Source organism: Zalophus californianus, chromosome 7, assembly GCF_009762305.2.
Source record: "Zalophus californianus isolate mZalCal1 chromosome 7, mZalCal1.pri.v2, whole genome shotgun sequence".
Taxonomy (NCBI): domain Eukaryota; kingdom Metazoa; phylum Chordata; class Mammalia; order Carnivora; family Otariidae; genus Zalophus; species Zalophus californianus.
The window spans coordinates 15,951,333-15,974,963 of record NC_045601.1 but is presented as its reverse complement, the minus strand read 5'-3'; the positions used below and the strand labels follow the sequence as shown (position 1 = coordinate 15,974,963).

General features: G+C 43.9%; 1 protein-coding gene across 3 annotated transcripts in view; it reads left to right on the top strand.

Annotated features, from left to right (window-relative positions):
• Window positions 1–23,631, top strand: part of MTHFD1L (methylenetetrahydrofolate dehydrogenase (NADP+ dependent) 1 like) — a 185,675-nt gene that overhangs the window by 123,783 nt on the left and 38,261 nt on the right. For 2 of the 3 annotated variants that reach the window (XM_027602569.2, XM_027602570.2), the window contains exons 25-26: window positions 9,511–9,618; window positions 11,992–12,144. In XM_027602569.2, coding sequence (XP_027458370.2) covers window positions 9,511–9,618; window positions 11,992–12,144 — 261 coding nt within the window. Of the gene's footprint in view, window positions 1–9,510; window positions 9,619–10,249; window positions 10,593–11,991; window positions 12,145–23,631 lie in introns of those variants that run through there. The other variant, XM_027602571.2, reaches the window with a different exon arrangement.

Genomic DNA, 23,631 nt, shown 5'->3' with positions numbered 1-23,631 from the left:
TCCACTCATGCGGATCTTTTCCAGTAAATACAATACAGTCCTGTAAATATATTTTCTCTTTCTTATGATTTTCTTGATAACATTTTCTTTTCTCTAGCTTACTTCATGGTAAGAATACAGTCTGTAAGACATGTAACATACAAAATATGTGTTAATCAACTATTTATGTTATGGGCAAGGCTTCCAATCAGCAGTAAGCGATTAGTCATTAAGTTGGGGGTGGGGGGGAGTCAAAAGTTATTCATGGATTTTTGACTATGGGTGAGGGTGGTCAGTGCCCCAACTCTCACATTGTTCAAAGGTCACCTGTAGTTTACTGTGCTCTTCAGTGAGACTGTTACACCCAGAGTTTTTTCTTTGGAAGCACATCTCCAGGAGATCCATAAGGGAAATTATGACTCCTGCTGAACAGCCAAGAAAAAGAGACACTTGTAAAAACAAGGGCTCCTTGCACTTGAAAATAAAACCCAAACCACACCTTGCATTCATTTGTACTAGTCTTAGAACACGTTGAGGTTTATAAGCAAGGTTTGTGGAAAGAGAATCAACACATATGCCATAAAAATACATTATGTGTTAGTTAGCAAAGCCACATGCTCAGTCCACAATCATCTTTTCCTCGTTTGGATGGGAAGAGATCATTAAAATCCCCTAAAGGGGGGGAAATCGGAGGGGGAGACGAACCATGAGAGACTATGGACTCCAAGTAACAAACTGAGGGTTCTAGAGGGGAGGGGGGTGGGGGGATGGGTTAGCCTGGCGATGGGTATTAAAGAGGGCACGTTCTACGTGGAGCACTGGGTGTTATGCGCAAACAATGAATCATGGAACACTACATCAAAAACTAATGATGTAATGTATGGTGATTAACATAGTAATAAAAAAAGAAAAAGGAAAAAGACTATCCCGAAATTAATAATACACTATATGTTAAGTAACTTGAATTTAAATAAACCCAAAAAATTTTAATTAAAAAAAATCACCTATTCCTAATGTTCCTTCCTTGACATTGCTGTTATGTTCTGTTTGAGAATATAAAAGATCACCCATGTGAATTCCTTATGGTCCTCATTTGACGTAGACAAATAGAGATTCTTTGGCAATGAGCATTTTTTCTGTTCCCAGACCCCAGCTATATCCACCACACATCCCGGTTGCCTTAGGAGAACGAGATTCCTCTGGGAGTCTTCTGGGTTAACCTGTTGCTCAGAGCCAACAAGCCAGCAGGGATAGCTGCTCAGTGAGCTGGCTCATGGAAGTCAGCACGTCCACCTTTAGTAGCTCAGATGTGCTGGTTTTCAGCCAGGGACAGACTTCTTCAAAGATACAAGGGTCCATTGTTCTCAGTAAGAGCACTGCCCCCGTGACACTGAGGTATGTTGCAATGAACCCCTAATACCTTCTGTGCGCTCAGGATAAATTAACATCGATGGTTTCACGTTATACTTTCATTTGAAGTGCCAGAAAGACTATTTATACCAAACTGCACTTGTAGATCATTTAAAATTCATGCCTCATTTAAAATACAAAATAGGAATTGACATAATTACTGTGGGTCCAGAGATTTCTGTTCAGCTAACAAGTTTATTAATTGATCCTTCTCTTTAAACATTTTATGGGCATTGGAATACATTTTGCTGGTATCACAGCATAGGATCGCTTAACTTAATTTTTAAGTTTTCATTTAAATTTCAGTTAGTTAACAGACAGTGTAAGTTTAGTTTCAGATGTATTCAGTGATTCAATACTTCCATCCAACACCTGGTGCTCATCGCAACAAATGCACTCCTTAATCCCCAGGATCGCTTAACTTATATGAATTTCAGTCTATGGGCTTGGTAAAACAATAGAACTTTCAGTGTGGCTGCAGAATGTGTTCCAGTACGTCAACAGTCGTGGGTTTAAGAAATTCCGGGTTATTGATAGTAGAGTATTGCTTAGTGTTTTCATGGGTCTTCTAAGAGACCCTCAGGGCTGCTGACTTTAGAACTTGACCTCCCAGTAAAATGAGATACAACTATGTTGTAATACCTTCACACTTCATTTTCTTTGATTCTAGAAGCTTTTTAACTCTTCTTTTAAATTTTGTTCTATTTTAGTTTTGTCCTGTTCACTTTCTTTTTGTGCATTTTCTTCTCATGAAAAAATATTTTAAAAATTTAAGTAATTGCTTTTCTGGAATTTGTAGACCAATTTTATTTCACTACAAAACAGGTCTTAAATAATTTAATAGGCGGGCCTGGGTGGCTTGGTCAGTTAAGCGTCTGCCTTCGACTCTGGTCGTGATCCCAGGGTCTTGGGATCGAGTCCCACATCAGGCTCCTTGCTGAGCAGGGAGCCTGCTTCTCCCTCTCCCTCTGCTGCTCCCCCTGATCATTCTCTCTCTCTCTCAAATAAATAAAAATTTTAAAAAGAGAGAGAGAACATTCCCACCATCACAGAAAGTTGCCATTGGACACCTCTGTTCTAGAGTGTTTCCATTTCTTAAATATGCATTTAAGAGGTCTGGGAGGGAATAAATGTAGAATATATTCACTTATGATCTTGGTGAAGATGAAGATTTAACATGACATTAGTTCAAAAATGATCAAAGATACTAGCATTGACACCAGACTTTGTGAAGGGGCTTATTAATATGTTAAGCAATTGTGCATAATACACATAGAACAGTCCTATTTCCAGAAGACACTTTGTGTTGCCATTCACACCTTGACACGTGCCTTTCCCTTTGTGTAGAATCACCTTTCCTTTCATTGCTTAATTAAAACCTTTCCTGTCCTTCAAGCATGACTCGACTTCCTTTATACATGTCACTCGCTTTTGCTGATTCCTGTGCCTTCCCCTCTGCCCTGAAATCTTACATCTTCTTCCGTCTTTAGTAGTAATGCTTATGCAGAGCCTTTATCACACACTCTTCTGTCACGTTTGTGTGATGTGTCACCGTCCCCACCCCATCAGAAGTGCTTTGTTCAAGAGGTGCCCCAAGTCCTTTGCCTGTCATGACATCTTGAAAATACTTGCCCTCGGTGGTAATTTATTCATTCAGCAGAAGTTTGTGGAACGCCTACTGCGTGCAAGCCACTCTCCTAGACCTTAGGGATAGGAGGGTAAACGATGTGGTGCACAAAGAAATTAGTAAATATTTACAGAGTCAGGGAAAGCCAGGAGTGATTAATGCATAAACATTCGTAATTTATCTTACCATTTTATTTGTTTTCTAAAAATTGTCGTTTAGAACAAAGCAGTATAAATGAATATCAAGTTAAGATCAAGATCATTGGAATGAGCTTGGCTCTTTTTTTTTTTTTCCTTTAACGGTTGCACTTCTCCCCCAAAGTGAGCAGAGGTACAACAGGAAGTCCCTTGCCTATGGACATAATATAAATAGGTTGTATGCAATGGGAACTACCTTATCAGGACAGTTTTTTGTTTTCATATTAAACCCAAAAGATATATGAACCGAGATCATCTTTTTATTTTATTTATTCACTTGTACACGTGAGTGAAAAAGAAGAATTGTAGTAGGGTCCTGGAAGGATTCTGGCCTTGGGGTACATAGCTCCATCCGCTGATCACTCGATTTATTCAGCATGGGGCTGCAGGACACACGCCAGGCGGGGGAGGGGTGGGGGGAGGGGTTGCATTCTCTTCGGCTCACGTTGGACAGCATTGCACGTGTGAGAGCTCTCAGGGGAGCATCCTTACCTTCTCCAGGCATAGCAAGACTGGAGGCAGGGCATCAAAAATGTGGACTGGCCGGGGGCAGGTATCAGTACTTGTTGGGAAGCATGGAGGTCTGGCATCTGAGGGTAAGGAGGGGAAACAAAGCACCCAACTAGGACTCATGCAGCTGGCCCTTTCCTGCTTTTCCACACATTGTGTTTGGGTCATCTGTCATGTTTGGGTGGTAGCAGTTTTCCTATAGGAATTTAAAAAACCGTAATTACACAACTCACAAAGTCGGTCTGGCACCTGCTTGAAATTCGCAAAATACTTTCAAGTAAACATTAGAAAGGAAGGCGGTTTAGTCGTAGACCAACAATATGTATCTTTGAATGCCCAAAAGAATTGAAAGCTGGGGGGCGCCTGGGTGGCTCAGTCGTTAAGCGTCTGCCTTCGGCTCAGGTCATGATCCCAGGATCCTGGGATCGAGCCCCGCATCGGGCTCCCTGCTCCGCGGGGAGACTGCTTCTCCCTCTCCCACTCCCCCTGGGAGTGTTCCCTCTCTCGCTGTGTCTCTCTGTCAAATAAATAAAATCTTAAAAAAAAAAAAAAAAGAATTGAAAGCTGGGTGTCAAGGAGGTATTTGTCCAGCTGTGCTCATCACAGCATCATTCCCAACCGTGAAAAGGTAGAAACAACACAAGTGCCCAATGGTGGATGAATGGATAAGAAAAAATGTGGTGGATGCATATAATGGAATAGGAAGGAAATTCAGACACGGGCTACAACATGAATGAACCTTGAGGTTCATGCTAATTGAAATAACCCAAATGCAAAAGGACAAGTGTCGTCTGATTCCACTTGTCTGAGGTTGCTGGTGTAACCAAATTCAGAGACGGAAGGTGCAAGAGCAGTTGCCAGGAGCTGAGGGCAGGGAGTTAGTGTTTAATGGAGCCACAGTTTTAGTTTTGCAAAATGAAAATAGTTCTGGAGATTGGTTTTACAACATGAATGTACTTAATATGGAACTATGTACTTCAAAATGGTTAAGATGGGGGCGCCTGGGTGGGTCAGTGAGTTAAGTGTCTGCCTTAGGCTCCGGTCATGATTTCAGGCGTCGGACTCCCTGCTTAGTAGCCATGTGGGGCTGGCAGCTACTAGACTGGGAAGCATGTATATAGAACATTCCCACCATCACAGAAAGTTGCCATTGGACACCTCTGTTCTAGAGTGTTTCCATTTCTGCTTCTCCCTCTGCCCCTCACCCTGCTCATGCTATCTCTCAAATAAATAAATAAAATCCTTCTTAAAAAATAAAAAACAAAATGGTTAAGATAGTTAACTTTCTATTATGTATATTTTACTCTAACTGAAAATTAAATATACATATATTTCTTGAAATGAAATATATTCCTGTTTAAAAACCTGTAATGCATCAGCTAAATACCCACTCACTAATTCTTCACTAATCATCCTTCTACTATTACCCTGTTCACATGTGAGCTCTTTAATTATTATCTTAATAGAAATTGCTGACCTTTTAGGGCACCTGGGTGGCTCAGTTGGTTAAGCATCTGCCTTTGGCTCAGGTCATGATCCCGGGGTCCTGGGATCAAGCCCCTCGTTGGGCTCCCTGCCCAGCAGGGAGTCTGCTTCTCCCTCTCCCTCTGCCTGCCGCTCTACCAGCTTGTGCGCATGCTCTCTCTCTCAAATAAATATTCTTTAAAAAATTGGCTGACCTTTTAATTTCAAATCATAACCTAGAGCTCAGTAAATAGTGCACTGTGTTCATTAAATATGTTATAAGTAGTACTATCTGTTTTGTTGTCATTTTGGTTTACTTCCAGAGCAAACGTAATTCTCTTTGTCAACCCTGTGGCCCTTGCTCCATAATGATAGCACTTAGGGTTTGTGCGAAGTGACGTGCACAGCTCCCCTTCTCCACATCGCTTCAATGGTGGCAGCAGAGCAGTACACAGTTCCTACCTGCCCATCGGAGGGAGGCGGAAACCTATTCAGAGAGGTGACATGATTTAACCAGGCATAAAAAGGGGCCGTGTTCTTTCTTAGGCCCCTCGCCCCAGAGCTGCCACCCAGCTGTGCTGTTGTGCCCATGGGGACACTGCCTGTGGCCCAGGACCCGCTCTTACACTACTTGGGGAACACAGTACCCTGAGATCGGACTCCCCCCGACCAAGCATGGTCATTGTGCTTGCTCTGTGTGATGCTAGAAATATTTTCCAGCATCCTCTTAACTTCTGTTTCTTAAAAAGGTTTGCTACTTGCAAAGCATTTATTGACCAGCAGAGGAGATCATATTACCTTAAGTGCAGCGTCGAAAGCAAGCACTTCAGTGCCCATCAATATATTATGCTAATGAGTGAGATCGGAGGTTCAGTAAAAAGTCCCTTCTCGTTGCTGTCTTCAGCACATCAGTACCTGAACTTTCTTGTAATTGTTATAAATGCTGGACCACATGGAAGCCTTGTGTGGTCAACAGGTGATATTCATTCTCCAGGAGGCTGTATTACATCCCACCTCCAGCTGGTCCTTGACCTCCATGAGTTTATGGACTGGGCGGTCTTCTCACCTGATATGAATCTGGTGTCGTTCACAGTAGAAATCACTCTAAGGCTATCTCTGTAGTCCATCCTCAGCTTTGCACTCACGCAGTAACTCTTTCTACAACATTCCTGGCACCATCACTGGCTTATACTGATCTCTCCTGGAGCGGACAGGTCACTGTTTAGGGAGGCGTCTCTGGTTATTACAGCTTTTCCTTAAACACTGGGCTGAGAATGACTTCGCTCCCATTTTTGCCCATGCTCCACATTCTGCCTTCCTGGAAAATAATGATCATTTCTTTCTGGAGTTGTTCCTGCTAGAGGTGCAGATTATTTGCTGATTTCTTCTGTGACGTGGTTTACAAAAGGCCCCTTTGCCATCTGGTAGACTTCAGTGTCATAGTTTGATCCTGGGACCATTACCATCTGATGTCCATCAGTGCACCCTAAAATAGCCTGAGCTTCGCCAGCAGCCCCTCACTGCCAGGCCCTGTTGAACCCCTGGTCCTGTGTAGCACCCATATACGTTAAGAGCATTCCAGGGCCATCTGGACAGAAGAGAAGAGAAGGCCTACATGTGCTTTGGGAGGCTCAGTAAAGGCTTCCTGGAGAAGCTGACCTTGGAGATGGACCTTACAGAGCTCAGGGAGTCTTAGCCCAGACTGAGCTTGCAGGATTACAAAGAGGCTTTATGTGTAAGGGCCCAGAAGCAAGAAGACATGGGGAAAAATTAAGAGATGCAGGCCTATCCTAGTTATGCTTCAGAGCACATATTGTACAAATCCTTAAATGTCACAACCGGATTGTGTTCTTCAGTAGGCCATGACAAGCTGAAGATTTTTTAGTTTTTCTTAGTTAGGTACCTTCTAGGGAGGTTAGACTGTGGTAGAGTGGACGGTGTATTGAAAGGGAAGGGACCAGTTAGGAAGCTTCATGATGGGCTAGACCATGAGCATCACAACCAAGGCAGGAGTACTTAGAAGGATCATTGCCCCCACATCCTTACCTCTACTTGATATTCTCATGCTTTTTGTTCTTGCTAATCTAATGAGTGTGAATTGGATTTTCATCATTTTAGTTTGCCTTTCTTTGATTATTAATGAGATTGGGCATTTTTTCATATGGTTATTAGTCACTCCTTCTGCCCAGAATTAAATATTTGTCTTTTTCTTCATTTGTAGGAGTTTTTTTTAATTCATTCCAGTAGCTAATCTTTTGACTTTTAAATATTTGCATGTATCTATCTTCTCCCAGACTGTTCCTTATTCTATACCCTTATTTATGAAGTCTTTTTTTTTTATACAAGAAATTTAAAATTTGGATGTCAAATCTATAAATCATTTCTTTTAGGGTGTCTCCTGTTCTTGTTTAAGAAATCCTTCCCTACCTCGTGACCGTAAAGAGAGTTCCCAATGTTTTGTTCCCATTACTTAGAGTTTTAATTTCAAAAGTTTTGTCTTTGTTCTATATTGGATTTATTTGGGTACCCTCAGTCTTGAGGTAGGAATCTTAATTTGATTTCTCTCCAGCCAAAAGTCAGTTGGATTGTCAGCCCTTTCCCTGTTTTATGTCATTTCTACTATATACTATCCCACACCTGCTGTGGTATCCTTCTGGGTTCTTTCTTACCTTCCATGGATTGATTTGTCTAGTCTTGTGCCAATACCGTATGGAATTAATTACCATAGTTTTGTAGTGTGAGTGATACCTGGAAAGACCAGTCCCCTATCTTCCTTCTTTAGGTTTTATTTATCTCTGAAGTTATCTTACCTAAGTGCTCTCTTACTCTTTGTTGTGAATTTAAGAATGGGTTGGCCAAGCATCCCAAAGTGCTCTTGGGATTTTTATTGGAATCGCATTGAGCTAATAGGTTAAGTTTAAGAGAACTGACATCTTTATAGTATTAAGTCTTCTCACCAATGAACAAAGTATTCCTCTCCATTGATTCAGACCATCCTTTATGTCCTTCAATGAAAGATTATAAGGACTTGCACCTTCATTTATTATTTGTTGAAACGTCCAATATTTCAGTTCCAGACTACAGAATAACTCTATAGTAATAAATGCAAGAATAATGAAAAACACGTTTTAAAGCAGTTTGGGGTTTTATCAGATTGAGGGGATAGAGCTAGCTTTTATTTTCTCCTGTTGGATAACTCTCCTTTCTGTGAATATCAACAGTAATTAATACAAATGTACCATTTGCCATTGCTGAGCAAAGTTTTGGAGCAGGCCATGAAAGACTTCTGCCCCTCGGTTGACATTCATTCCACCAGTGGGCATTTGGCCCAATAGCTATTCACCAAACAGTAAATCCACCAACTGGATGACGCCTGTGCATGTTCTCTGCACAGTAAAATTATGAATGATTTTGTCAAATGATTGGCGTAAATAAGGGTCCCTTTATCTATAGCATATTCCTTTCCCAATGAATCATTGTTGTTTCTCCAGATCACTTTCAGTATTTTACCAGCCATCGGCATCCAGGCTTCCCGTCCAGCATTATGGAAGGTTGTTTCTCTCCACCCCACACACTCATTTGCCCATACCTAGCCTTCTTGGATTCTTTCCCAGCCTCCGTGATTTCTCATAATTTGCTAAAGTGACACTAGGTTTCAACCTCTGATTTCCCAATTAAGTGATCACATCAACATTTAAAATCTCAGCCCATTCTGGGGTGCCTGGGTGGCTCAGTTGGTTAAGCGTCAGACTCTTGATTTCAGCTCAGGTCATGATCTCAGGGTCATGAGATTAAGCCCCGCATTGTGCTCCAGAGTCTGCTTGAGAGTCTCTCTCCTCCCTCTCCTGCTGCCCCTCCCCAACCCCGCTCGTGCTCTTGCAATAAATAAATAAAATCTTTAAAAATATGTATCAGCCCATTCCTACTCACAAAAAATGTACTTGTTTTTAGTATTGCTATGTTCTCTGTCATATAACCTGAGTTCAGAGGCACTTAAACACCAGCATTAAGTATTTGTTCAGCAGACTCCTGTTCTGACTTCTAAGACCATGGTATAAGGTACATTTTTTTAAAACAATGCAATGGATAAAAATGATTAACTAGATAAGCAGCCTTTGAGTTGGCTGAAAATCTAAAGTTTCTTGATACTTCTTCCTACTTTAAGGGTGATAGAGGAAAGAGTATTTGCTTCAAATGCCACGGCTCTTGAGGGGAAAATCTGGTAGGAAATTTTAGGCGACTGCAGAAAAGCTCACTCAGCTTTCCTTCGATTCTTTAACCGGATTGACATTAACGATTTCGTTGTCATTTGTGTTTTTCCAGCTTCCAATTGTAGAAAAGATAAGAACCATTGCGCAGGCTGTGTACGGAGCCAAAGATATCGAACTGTCTCCTGAGGCACAATCCAAAATAAATCGTTACACCCAACAGGTAAAAGTTACACTTTTAAGGGGAAAAAATCCGCCTTAGGCTCTTAAAATACTCACCTTGAGGTCAGGACTGTTATAAGTCTCACCAGCCAAACATGATTTAATCTACGTGGTCTACAAAAATTGAATTAATATCCTTGGGTAGTTTGTTGACTGTAAGTAGAACCGTAGGGCAAGGGTGTATACCTTCTGATAGATACATCATTGACTTTCGTGGTTATCAGGTGGCTGATATGGGTGGTGTTGTATCTGTGACATGTGGTGGTTAGTCCCTCCTGCTCAGCCAGAAACACTGAAACTTCTTGCATGTGTGGCTGTGGTGTCAGAGCTGGATAGATCTGTAGCGCCCCCTCTTCATTGCAGGGCTCTTAGCACCTTAAAAATGTGACACGGTGCCAGGTAAGGCAAGTCGTCATGCAGCTTTAAAGATGGGGGTGTTTGGTGTTCCTTTTTTATGCAAGTGGTTCACTGGCTTGGTGCTGAGATTGTCCACCCAAGTGGAAGGTCCTGTCATCGTCTACCTCTAGAGAGTGACAAAGGCAAATTGGCAAGCGGCTGTGAAGGTGGCGGGGACTCAGCAGCCTGAGTCTGGTCCTAAAATGATCGTGTTTCATGGATTCCATCCACTGCAGCTCATTCAGCCACCCCGACCAAAATGACCCTAAGCCCTGAATACCCGCTCCGGTTTGCTGTGATATGATAGAAATCAAAGCACTTCCAAGAGCTGGCCGGCAAAAGAGCTTCATCATGAGCATCACGGATCTCCTTTTTTTTCAGTTCCCAACTCCTAAATCCTATTTGTAAATTGTATTTGACATTATGCTAAATACTACCAGTGCTGACTAGAGTATCCTCCCAGGTTTGGTAAGATAGTCAGCAATTCGTTTGTTCGTAGAATTTTCCAAGTATGACCTCGGCTTGTGCTTTTAAAAAATAAATAAATAAATAAATAAATCCAGGGGCACCTGGATGGCTTGGTCAGTTAAGCGTCCGACTCTTGATTTTAGCTCAGGTCATGATCTCAGGGTCCTGGGGTCGAGCGCTGCATCAGACCCCACATTCAGTGGGGAGTCTGCTTGAAATTCTCTCTTTCTCCCACTGCTGCTCCCTTGCACGCTCTCTCTCTCTCAAATAAATAAATAAATCTTTAAAAAATAAATAATTCCCCAGAATTATTCTACACACACTGGCATGGATCTGCAGTGAAATTTCACTCATGTATAACAAAATGAGTAAAGTAAGGTCATTGTCATGAGTTTTTTTTTCACAAGTTTTTAATAATATTTAAGGACTGTTATTTATTCTAACATTAGTTCCTTCCCTTCTTTCCAGTCTTAAAAACTTCTTTTTTATATGAACTAATATGGTGCTACTATATACCATATTGGTTTTTTTTCTTTTTTTTTAAATATCTGTACTGGCAAAATGTTAAGTTGGAAACGTACATCAGTTCAAATTATTTCACTAGTGAATGATCTCTGGGACCCAAAATTCCTACCCAGAGCAATTGTGATTGTCCCGCAGCAGAATTCTGATCATTGTAGGAGAGTATTCCAGCATTGCAAAAAAGAATAGCCCCACCCCTCAAATGAAAATATCCTAAAATCGTCCAAATACTTTTAAATTGAATCATAAGAAAGTCTGCATGCGTTACCTCTGAAGACTGCATTCCTTTTATCCCTGTCTACTGAGGGAATATTCCTTAAAAGTTATGTGTCCTGTATGTGGTTGCCATTAATTAGCAAAGTCTCTAAAGGGACACTATGTACTGTTTAATCGGAAACAGGCTGCAAGGACACTGTCCTTTTTGTGAGACCCACATGTGACTTCCTGCCCTTTCACCTTTGGAACTGTGGGTCAGGCGTTGCCTTTGGTCCTTAAAAATAAGAGGCTTAAAAAGTGACCTCATCTTAGTTCATATAATGTAATCGCAGATCAAATAGCCATGATTCATAAACCAACACAAAGGGACCCTTTGCTTCCTGACAGCCTCCAAGAATGAGGGAACAACGGGACTGAGAGCCTCATTACAGAGCCTTTCTCCAGATTACCTTTCTGAGCCCCATATATTAATATCCTTGGAAATAGTTTCGACAGCTGCTATTGCTTCTACTTTGCCTGAAAATAGCCACACTTTCTCCCAAATGCACACGTCATGGCGCCTTCCTTAAGGAGATTTCTCTGAAATAAATAACAGACACCCTCAACCACGTGACGATCACTTGGAATTGAGGGTTCCTTCCATCTTCTTGCCCAGTGAACCGGCACCTGCCGTGTGCCTGATCTGAGCCTCGGGGATGGTGTGTAGTCAAGTTGAACACACACAGGAGACTAATTTGTACTCAGTGAACACCTTTCCTTTCCTTTCTTACAGGGTTTTGGAAATTTGCCCATCTGCATGGCAAAGACCCACCTTTCTCTATCTCATGAACCTGACAAGAAAGGGGTACCCAGAGATTTCATTTTGCCCATTAGTGATGTCCGGGCCAGCATAGGTGCTGGATTCATCTACCCTTTGGTTGGAACGGTGAGTAACATTCTCCAGAAGGCTTCCCCAGGCTGTGTTGTCCTGATACCTTAAATCCTTATGTTCTGCCTACACTTTGCAAGTCAGGTGTTGGGAAGTAATAGTATTTGCTATTTTTCTAAACATTCTCTTCCACCATGGAAAACTACTCTGCTGTCAGGGTTTGGATTTTTCTTTTTCTTTTTTTAAGATCAGGTGTTCAGGATCTCTTGAGTTATAAAACTGATTCCACTCATAGAAGTCGGAAGAGAGTAACTTGGTACAATTTGGTCTGATACTTAAACAGTCGAATGGCTTAGTGTAGTGTCTCTGGACCTTTTTCACATTATTGTATTGAAAATGATAAGATTTTACTCTATTCAGATAAATGGACGTGACTGCTCATGCCGGACACCCCCAAAGGCTGGGAAAATCCGTGTTTCACCATCTGCCTTCCTCCTCAGCACAAGGGGGAAGCTCTGCCTTAGAAAATGAGCGAATTAAATGAGTTTTCATTTTTAACAGTGTGGTGGGATTTCATTACTGTAGGATGATAATTATGTTATTTCAGATTTTTTATGGATGGAAGGGAGATACCAAAGATGTAAACATTTATCAAAGCACTTAGAATACGTGATGTTGGGCTTCATACATAAAATGCTTCATTGTAGCCACACAGTGATAGACCTTCCATTGGTAACCATCAACAGCCAAAATCCGACTTCTCATCCTTGGAGTGCTCCTGGATTAGATTTAGAACAAAAAAATTCTAAGTCACCATTATCCTTATTGTTGTTGTTACAAATGGATCCAAGTCCAAGCAGGAAACATTGTAACAATTTTTAAATAAGCCCATGTGGCTCTGTTGTGATGTAAATAAGCAGTGGATAGGCAAAAATACATAAAAAGTGCAGAATTTTTGCCTTGATGTTTACACATTTCATCTAACGTTGGGCAAAATGTTTTCAGTAGGCATTTCTTGAATTCTTTATTGCATCTGAGGCGTGGAGATACCCAGTAGGGGCGTGAGGAGCACAGGGTCGTCTAGAAAGCGTGGTGTTGGCATTCTGAATGCCCTCAGCCAGGGGTAGCAAGAACAGCTTCCGACTGAGGTGGGTGAGAGAGGAAAGTATATGGAAGAAGAGAGTCAAGAATACTTCACAGAAGCCTAAACCTCTGACCCGGGGAAACAGTGAATTTCAACTCAAGGCCACAATGTACATGACAGGCCCAGGGAAGTCCAGTGTGGCTGGGGTTGCACAGGATGGGGAGGCTGAGAAATGTCATTGGGATAGCAAGACGGGGCCAGGCTCTTACAGAGCTTGATTACCATCAATGGGAACTTGGGTTTCTCTCCTGTGCACACTGGAGAGTCACTTTAGGATGGTTTCTGCGTTTGGGGTTTTTGTATTTTTTGTAAGAAGAAGAAGAAGAAGGTGATCTGATTTTTATTTTAGAAAAAGAGCTCTGACAGCTGATGGAGAATGTTCAGAGGGCCAAGGGCCAGAGCCAGGGAAATATCAGTTGAGGCCAGAGTTCATCAAGGTCAACACTGTGATCACTGAAGCTAATATGGAGAGAGGGGCGACTTCGAGACATATTTAAGGGTAGCCACCTACACATGGGGTCATGGCGTGGGCCACTTGTAGCTTGACTGGGATGGTGGTGCTGTCAGTCCTGGAAGGAACACGGCGGGAGGCAGATGGGCAGAGCCAGAAATGAGTCTGGCTTAGATGTAGAGGCCTGCGAGGGTTAACAGGATATATAAAGTGGTCTATGGATCTATGAGAAATATAGACACAGCACTTACGGGGAAGGAATAGAAAGGAAGGCCTTGAGAGTTTTAAGACTATAGATGAAGGCAGATGTTGAGCAGGGGAGAAGCAAGGATAAGCATGACAGAAGTGAGAAGAGGGTGAAGGACCATACTCTAAAAATGTCTACATTTACAGAGCCCCGTGAGGAGTCTGGGAGGACCCGCCGAAGGTCTGGGGGGTGTGAGGAGACCAGGGAATCCCACAGGAGTCCGCGGGAGGTGTAGCAACAGTGTTGGTACAGGGAGAAGGGTTGAAATTTTATGGGTGCCGGATGACATTTCCAGAAGGGCAGAGGGGCGTGATTGCAGTCTGGGGTGATGGAAATACTCTATATTTTGATTATTTTGATTGTGGTGATAGTTCCATGACTATATACCTTTGTCAGAACTCATAGACCTACACACCTAAAAAAGATGAATTTTACTGAGTATAACTTATCTATACCTCAATTAACAAAAATTGATAGTGAGAAGAGTTTGCTTTTTATGCTCCTTGGAATGGCCTCAATGATGGGAGCTCCTCAGTGCTAAAAGTCTCCGGAGCATTGGTCCGTGAAGGAGAGCAGGCCAGAGAGACTGGAAGACTGAGAGACGAGGGGCCGTGCTGCAGGGCGGGGGGCCGGGGGGGGGGGCAGAACTGAGGAGAAAGTCGGCTTCCTTCAAAATCTATCCTGTCTTGCCCAGATTAAAACCCTGCAGTAGCTTACCCAACAAATTCATTCATTCATTCAGCCAGTGTGCATAAGGCACTGTGCTCAGCACTCTGGGTAACCCCCCAAATAAAGAAGCTTTCCGCTTCTGGCAGCTTACAGCTAATAGAGGTAGATAGAACTGAATTAGAAAGACAATGGTTTGGTATAAAAATTAGGAACCAATAATTGATAGCCTTAATAGTTCTGAGCATTTGATAGTCATTAAATAAAAATCATATAATCTAAAATCCTCTGGTCACTAATAAGCAAATGTATGCTATGCATCCTTGCCTGTCCCGCCACCACCACATCCACGTGTGAGAGCAGTTCTGACATCAGAATTCTAGAACCGCCGCTGCTCCACTCACAGGACAAAGACTGTGTGGATTTGACCCCGGGGGGGGGGGGGGGTCGGCCGTGGGCTCACTGGGTGTCCTGAGGAGAGCCCTCTGCCACGGTGTGGCGCCCCCACCTCAGGGCAAGGCCGGGAGAATCAGTGAAACAATCCAGTGTGAGGAACCAGGAAGGAAGTGGTGTCTGACTAAAGAAGTTCCTGGAAGTCAAGGAACGGTCACGGTCACATGGAGGCGGTGGCCTTAGAGTTCCGCTTTCCATTACCAGCGGGAAGTTGCGCGTGGATCAGGGCAAACGTACCGCTGGGAGGCCAGGATCGCCTAATAAGGGCTGGTATTTACTTTTACTTGATCCCATTTTGGCCCCTGCCCCAGTCTGCTGAAATGCTTCTAACATTCATCACCCATGCGGGAGACACGGTGTAGTAATTTCCTGCCGAGATGACCGAGGGAAAAGGGAATGGGGACACCGGAGGGACTGGTTCCTGCAGGTGGGAAAATTCTAGCATCGTGAGTCACTCTTACTCTTAATCACGAAACATGTGCTTATTTGAGTACTTGTGAAACACATATCCATCTATCCATTCCGGAAGGAAAGCCCAAACTCAGACCTCAAAAATCAGAAAGCTTCTCATTTTCTCTACAGTGTTCATTCACTCTGTCAGTCTCTCATACAACCACGTGGAGGTGAACAAGATCAAGTCCTTCCCTAATGGGTCTTATGATGTACTCTAGTAAAAGAAAACAAGTACAGAAAGCTGTGGACTTGAGAACAAAGGAGAAGTACCCTCTGGCTACGTAGTAGGTCTAAAAGGGGAGAATGTCAATAAAGCAAGTCTGTCCTCAAACAATAAACATCTCCAGCCCTGCTGACTTTGAGCAATCACGCGGTAAAATGCTGGGGAGTTCAGTTTCCCCTCCAGATTTAGCTTTGTAAATATCTACTGCTTAACCTTCCCTTCCCCACTGTCTTTACTTATAGGCTGGTGTTTTTTGCCATTTAATTATTTCATCATGTTCTATTTACTTATTACACAATACAATAATAATGGAAATAAATACCATTAACTGCCATAGACCCTTCACCAGTACATTTCACTTTTCCCTAAGCTGTTTGTATAGAAACACCCAATACAAGGATTATGCAGCTTATGGACATCTGAGGCCTTTGTTACCACTCTAACATGCGTTCACAGCGTTTCCCGTCTGGCTGTAGCTAATTTTTCCTTCGTAAAATAAGTCTTCATTCCTACTAAGTGCCATATGTATTCTTGTTTCTCTTTAGTGACATACTTAGATATTATTTCTGGCGTATTATTGAAAACTCCAAAACAGTACAAACATTCTTGCCCAGCTCCTCACTACTTAGTGAATCTCCCTGTAAGAAACGGTTTAGCAAATACAGATCTTTGATGTGGGGAGAAAAGAGCAAATTGTTTTCAAGATTTTCCTACCCCATATTCTACAGATTACCCTGTTACGTTATGTTTCCAAAATTCTTTCAAAGCTTATGGTTTATGGTGTTCAATAAACCTAATAGCTTATTAAATTTCTCCAACACAGTTTTGGGCCAAAAGAAATCTACTAGGTGGTCTTTGTCTTCTGGTCACATTGTTTTGATATTGTCTTTAAGTTTCTATAATTTACCAGGTTCTTTAATCATGTGGCATAAATTTCACGACATAAAAATACTAGCCTGTAAGCGAAATATGTGCCGTGATAGTATTGAGAAGTAAATTACACCCCACATAGAAAAAGACTATGAAAGACACCAAAATGGTAACATTGGGCTGCTATGTTATAAATAGCTTTTTTTCTTTACTTTTCTGCTTATTTCAATATCTGCATGGAGCATGTGTCCCTTTTATAACATAAAAATACAATAAATAGCGGCACCTGGGTAGCTCAGCCGGTGAAGCGTCTGCCTTCGACTCAGGTCATGATCTCAGGGTCCTGGGATCGAGCCCCACATCGGGCTCCCTGCTCAGCGGGGAACCTGCTTCTCCCTCTCCCTCTGCCCCTCCCCCTGTTCATGCTCTCTCTCTCTGTCTCAAATAAATAAAATCTTAAAAGAAAAGAAAATACACTAAATAGGCAGGTGAATAACTAAAAGCACTTGGAAACAATGTTTTTTGGTTTTTTTTAAGACTTTATTCATTTATTTGACAGAGACACAGCAAGAGAGGGAACACAAGCAGGGGGAGTGGCAGAGGGAGAAGCGGGCTTCCCACAGAGCAGGGAGCCCGATGTGGGACTCGATCCCAGGACCCTGGGACCATGACCTGAGCCGAAGGCAGACGCTTAATGACTGAGCCACCCAGGCGCCCAGAAACAATGTTTATATAAGGCCGGTCGGTTGCCAGGGAGTCAGGACACGTGTGCAGCAGGTGGAATCTGGCAGGTCGCATCACCTTGCCCATCGCAGCTGCCCCGCAGTGTTTAAACACTTGTAAAGTTGAGACACTGAAGGAAGCACAGAGGACCTAGGATGTTCCCATAAGAAATGCACTCCTGAGTGTGGTTCGTCTGGTTCTGTCTAATGTCTGCTGGCCCCAGATCTGCCATGGAAGCGCAAGACTGTTTTTTCTCTGCTCACTTGTCCAGGGGCTCTTCTTGGCCACTGTCATGGGGTAGAGAGCAGATGAGTACGTCCTCCCTTCTCAGGCGCTCTCACACAGCTCTGCATGGAGCTCACAGCTGCATGGAGAGGTGTCCGGCTACCTGTGAATTCCACCAAAGTTCCATTTGATGTTAGTGTTCAGTGTATCTGACTATTCTCTTTTGATCACACATCAAGCCTCCCAAAGAACTTAGAAAGAAGTCCTCATGTAGCGAGGTCCTCTTGAATATGAAATCTTCTTTATTGACAAACATGGTGCATAAAATGAGGACATGACGACTCTCAGGGACAAGAATATGGGCTAGAATCTTGGGATTAAGCAGCCTCCCGGTTCACACCTAAGGGCTTATGTTGTCCTAGGCCACTGATATGGGGATCACTGCCAGGTAGAGCATTTCTGGGAGGCAGAGCGGCCTCTTGAAACCATACAGAAATAGACTGAGTGCTTTCGCCTCACAGACCAACGAGCAGAGAAAGACATCTTGGCTGGGGGACTGGACGACGCAGCAGGTCAAAGCTCCCTCCTCCCTTCCCACGCCCTTCACTTTGGTCCCTGTGCTCTTCCTGGAGCAGAGCAGTGTTTGTGCATCTTTTGCTCCTGCCGTGATTGGCCTGGCCTGGACCCATCACGGTGTGCAGGTCTATCCAAGGAAGAGGGGCCGAAAGATCAGTGGTAAAGCAAGCAGTTTACGGAGCGAACAAACGAACGAGCACTGGTGTGGCCTTCATCTCCACTCTGACCTGACCCGGCCCCATCTCTGCCCAGGTCTGACCTGGTCAGCCACTGACCGCATTGCTTGGCTGGGCTCTGGAAAGCAGGAAACTGCTGGAATGTAGTTGGGAAGTGAGTGATGTCATCCACAACTCATGCTGGGTGGAGACTTAGTGGACTGGGGGGCAGGGGGTGGGGGGTGTGAAAAAGTAGACTGTGGCCCCACCCCGCTAAGTCATGGCCATTTTGTTCTTTCTCATGTTTCGGTTAAGCTCACTTTGTAAAAGTATGTCCTGAATGTTTAGTTTCTACTGGATCTGATTCAGGTCAGCGACGTTATTCTCAAGCTCCGTGGGGATATGTTCTCTCCTCTGTGTGCCGGCCCCACATAGGGACGCGTGGTTATAAACTTGCTTCACTCGGTTAAGCATGAAGGTGAATTAATTCAGACCTTGTAGGTTCAAATCAAATGCATCACTCCCCACATTTTCCAGAGATTTATGGCCAGTTACGTAGTGAAAAAATTAAACATTCACTCCCCGGGCTGCACTTTAAGATTTTATTTATTTATTTGACAGAGAGAGAGAGAGAAAGAGCACAAGGAGGCAGAGCGGCAGGCAGAGCGGCAGGCAGAGGGAGAGGGAGAAGCAGGCTCTCCGCGGAGCAGGGAGCCCGACGTGGGGCTCCATCCCAGGACCCTGGGATCATGACCTGAGCCGAAGGCAGCCGCTTAACTGACTGAGCCACACAAGCGCCCACCCCGCCCCCCACCCCGAGCCACCCAGGTGGCTCCCCGCACCAGGGTGTACTTTAAATGCAGTGGATAAGCAGTCACGTAGTAAAGGGCTCACTGTCCCGTGAGATCACGCGGAGCTCCCTTGGCCATGGAGCATCCCTCAAACCCTCAGAAACTATAAAGTCGCCCCCTCCTTTTTACTCCTTGCCCTCCCTCTCTTGCTTTCCCTGCCTTCCCACCCCAATCCTCCCAAATAAACAAAGAATTCTAAGCTGATTTCTTTTAAGTCCTGTAAACAGCCTTTCTGTCACCCCTGCTCCTTGGCCCTGGTGACCCCAACACCTGAAATGAACCAGCCTCCCACCCTGTCCATGGCTGTCTCTCCCCAGCTGGGCTCTGTTTCTTCGTACCATGTCCTTTCACTCCATTCCTGGGGATCTGCTAGGTTTCCTCTGCCCACCCAGCTTGGATCCCCTGCCCACCGCCCTTCCTCATCTCTACATCAGAATTTCCTGCTTTCTCCCCAACATGCCTTCCTCTGGCTCAGGCATCCACTCGGCTCCTCCCCACGACATCCCTGCAGCAGGCTGCCTGGTTGCTCTGTGACCACATCTCCCTCCCCAGTGTCCAGAGGCCAGCTGCACGTGTGTCTGTCCAGCAGGAGAGAAGTCGTCCCTGTCTTCCGGTGTGACGTGTTTTAGGGGAAGGGAAGGTGACCAGCAGCACTCTCAATTTCCAGAAACCGTTTATCAGATTGATGAGCCAGGGGAAGCTCTGTGACTCATGAAAATGACATTTCTTCTCTATTGCAGAAGGTTGCCTGGGTCCAAGTCCATTTGCTTACAGGATCTTTTTTCTCCCCTAGTTTGATGCTGATTTATTTTTAGCATAAATATAAAATTACTTTAAATGAAATCGGCCTCGGCTGGGGTAGTAGGCCGGGTAATAACATTTTCAGGTATCTCTGTCATTGAGTTAAAGTTTTCACCTATGGTTATCAATCCCCATGTGTTGGTTCTTTCTTACTTTTCTACAAACCGAGAGGAGGGTGTTTGCAGTGCTTAGGCATCCAGCCCTACGATCAGCATATTGATCTTTTGTTTTCTCTAGGGATTTGTGAAATATTGGCCCCTTCCTCCTCCACTGCCATCTACAGGCCACTTGTTTTCTCCCTGTGTTTGGTTTTGATTTAGAGCATAACATTGATAATGGAAGCATTCCCCAGTCCAGAACTTCTGAAAGACACCCGTAGAATTATCTGGTACTCCTGGAGCTTCTCTTTATTCTGTGCCTCTTTGTTGTGTACTTAGATATCCCAGTCTTTAGTAAGATGCATATAATCAGAAGCAGCTCAGTAATTTATGTGAGAGAAATAAAATTAACACAAACGAGAATACCAGTTTTCCCAACTAAAGGGCCCAGTGGTCCTCAGAGTCCGTTTGAGGGCATGGTGGGAATGGATAAGTAGAAAGAGAAGCTAGATTTATTGGAAAATATCACACTTTAAACCTACAATTATAATTTTTGAGGAAAATATAATTGATAATATCTGAACTCAGGGCAGTTTACAGGCCTAAATATATATGTGTTCATTCATGTATCCACCCATGGATATCAGATTTTTAAATGTTAAAATACATAACTGACATATTATGTGTCTCCATAAAATATCTGCTCTATATCACTTTTGAAAGAATTGTCCTTTAGTCTTTACTAGGTATCACTGAAAATTCAAAATATTTTATACCAGTGAGTATCACAGATCTAATTTAATCAGGGAACAAATATAAAGCTCTTAGGTATTGGGGATATAACTTATGTTAGATTAAGTGATCAAATGGAGGTATTTATTTATAAAGTCCGTGGAAAACCTGTGAAGAAAATTCATAGACATATTGCCAACCCCCCGTGAGAATTTGCTGGGGTGCCTGCATTAAGTATTAGTAATAAAGGTACCACGTTCTGCTAACGAGGAGACCTAGGGCTGGCAACAGAAGTTGCTGCATTGATCATGTTCATCATTCTTCTGTTGGAGACTCATTCCAACCCCAAGAATCAGCTCTAGAGACTGTAGGACCCATAAAACTATCTTCCTTACACTTTACAAAATCCATCATCCCATTCCCAAATTTATCTGTGTTTCTCCTCTGAATACAGACTTTCCCAAGCTCCAGACCTTGCCCCCCAGGACTGGCATTGGGGAGACAGTCTCCTGCGACACCTGCTCACCTCCAGCCAGTCCATCTCTCACTTGAGTGCGCCCTTGCCCTTGTGCCGCCAACTCCGCCCAGCTAAGAGGTGGGGTCTCTGTGTCTTTCCCACGCCACCTTGCCCAGTATCTCCTGTCCGTCCGGACCCTCCTGGGTAAGGACCATGTCTTCAGTTCTCTTGACCTTTCCACCCTTGGAACCCCAGTGTAGGACATACATTTGGAGCTGCCCGTGTGTGTTGGTAGCCTGCCAATTCCACAGAATTCTCTGCCAGTGTGAACTCACCCTTCGTATGATCCCAAAGTGAAGTTCCAGTTGGGAAAAACAGTCTTTTAGGAAGTTAATAGCAGCAGCTTTAGTGCCCACCAGCGTATCTGCTCATAACCCCAGCCTTTCCCAGTCAGTGCCCTAGTCTTTCTTCTTGAGCCCATTACTGACTATAAACCATGTCCAAATATATTTTTATTACTGTGGTTACATATGGACTGGCAGATCAAGTATCCCGCCAAATGGTATAGCTTGGCAGTCTGGCCATTTGTGTGGAAACTGCTTATCCACATTTTGCATGGACGTATCCAGTGCTCCTCCTGTGTGCTGCATCTTCCATCCCTCCTTCTCCTCCTCCACACAATAGTAATTTAACCACAGGTCAGACACTTTTCCCAGTGCTTTATACAGATGAGCTCATTCCTCTCCATACCAGCCCTCGGAGCATGGTTGATGATAAATGGCAAGGGAGAGTGTTAGTGTTCTGAATATTAAAGCTTATGAGGTCTTTACTCAAGAATAACTTAGATTGTAAATGTCTTGATACTTTCTTTTCGTGAATCAATCAGTGTGTATTCATCGCGCCAGGTGTGTTAAACCCTGACACATATAACAAAGCATCAAATGTGATGTCACCCTAAGGGGGGGGGTGGAGAATATTTGGATTAATAAGGTGGCAACATTTTCAAAATCGCAACAAATAGCTTGTGCGTTTGCTTGCCGAACGAAAGGTGTAAATGATAAATGGAATAGAACTTCAAAGAAAGCAAAGGCCACTTGGGAAGATTGGTTCAAGAGATGATAGCTTTGAATGACACACTGAGGTGTCCTAGGGCTTTTGAGATTTTGTGGGCAGAGAACCACCCTGGTTGTGATCTCCTGAAGGAGAGACTGCGGCCAAGAGCCTTTGAGGGGCCTGTGCCAAGGTCTGAGTGAATGTCATGGGCCCGTGTTGGGGGAAGGACAGGGGACGTGGAGAGGAATGTGTGTGTGTGCTGGGAGTCCAGTAGAAGTCACAGGAGCCAACAAGGGATGGAATGTAAGGAAGGAGTGTCAGATGCCTCTTGGGACCTAGAAAGAACAAAGCTGGCAAGCTGCTGTGGCCGTGAACGTGGAGACTTACATGTTGTCTGAGGTGCCCACTGAACTTCCTGCTGAGTCATCTGTGAGACAGAAATTAGTGTCCAGAGTTCTGGAGACAGGCCAGGAGTGACACTTGGAGAGTTTTTTACATTGGAGTGATGTACAATTTCTAAATTTCGTTCTAATTAAAAACATTTTTGCATGTCTAATTTGCACGGGGCACTGAGGTTACCAAGACCGGAAACACCCAGCCGCTGCCCCAGATGCTCTATGCTAGGGGGAGGAGCTAAACGCATGCGTGCCAGCAACGTGCTGATGGTGCCAGGGTGCAGAGGGATACTAAGGACTCACATCGCTTGTGAGAAGGGGCAGCAATGCAGAGAACCTCCCGGCTGTGCCCTTGAGGTGTCCTGAAAAAGAGCAGTGCTTAGGGTGGTGGGGGGCTCAGGTGAAGCGTTCCAGACACAGCAGTGGGCAGGAGCCCCACCATGGAGGGCCTTAGTGGCCATAGCTGGGAGTTGAATACAGGGGGAGTGAGCCATCAGAAGACCTTAGCCAGTGGACTGATGTGAGCAGACCATTTCAAAACCTAGCAGTCTCTTTGAATGGTGGTCCCGGGGGCTGTGCTGCATGCCCACGATGCACGCTCTCCGGGCCACTCTTTATTGTCTTTAAAACAGAGAAACAAAACCTCTAGCAGTTTCCATCACCCAGGCTGTGTGAGTCCTTTTACAGGATGGATCTTGTACCAGGTAACCAAGGAGGCTAAAAGTGTCAAAACGGACAACTCCAGGCTGGGGCAGGGGACAAATGGGTTGCTTCTGCACTGCAGGGCCGTCTGTGGGGACAGTGGAGAAATACTCTTTCTATATCCATTTAGTCATTAAGCTTCAATCATTTGGTTTCTGAGTGAGCTGTTATTTGCTACGAATCAAAAGCTTTTAAAGTTGCTTCAAACTACATTACACAAATAAAGAGAACTGGCCTACAAATAAAGGAAGCAGTCTCTTCTGTGAGGC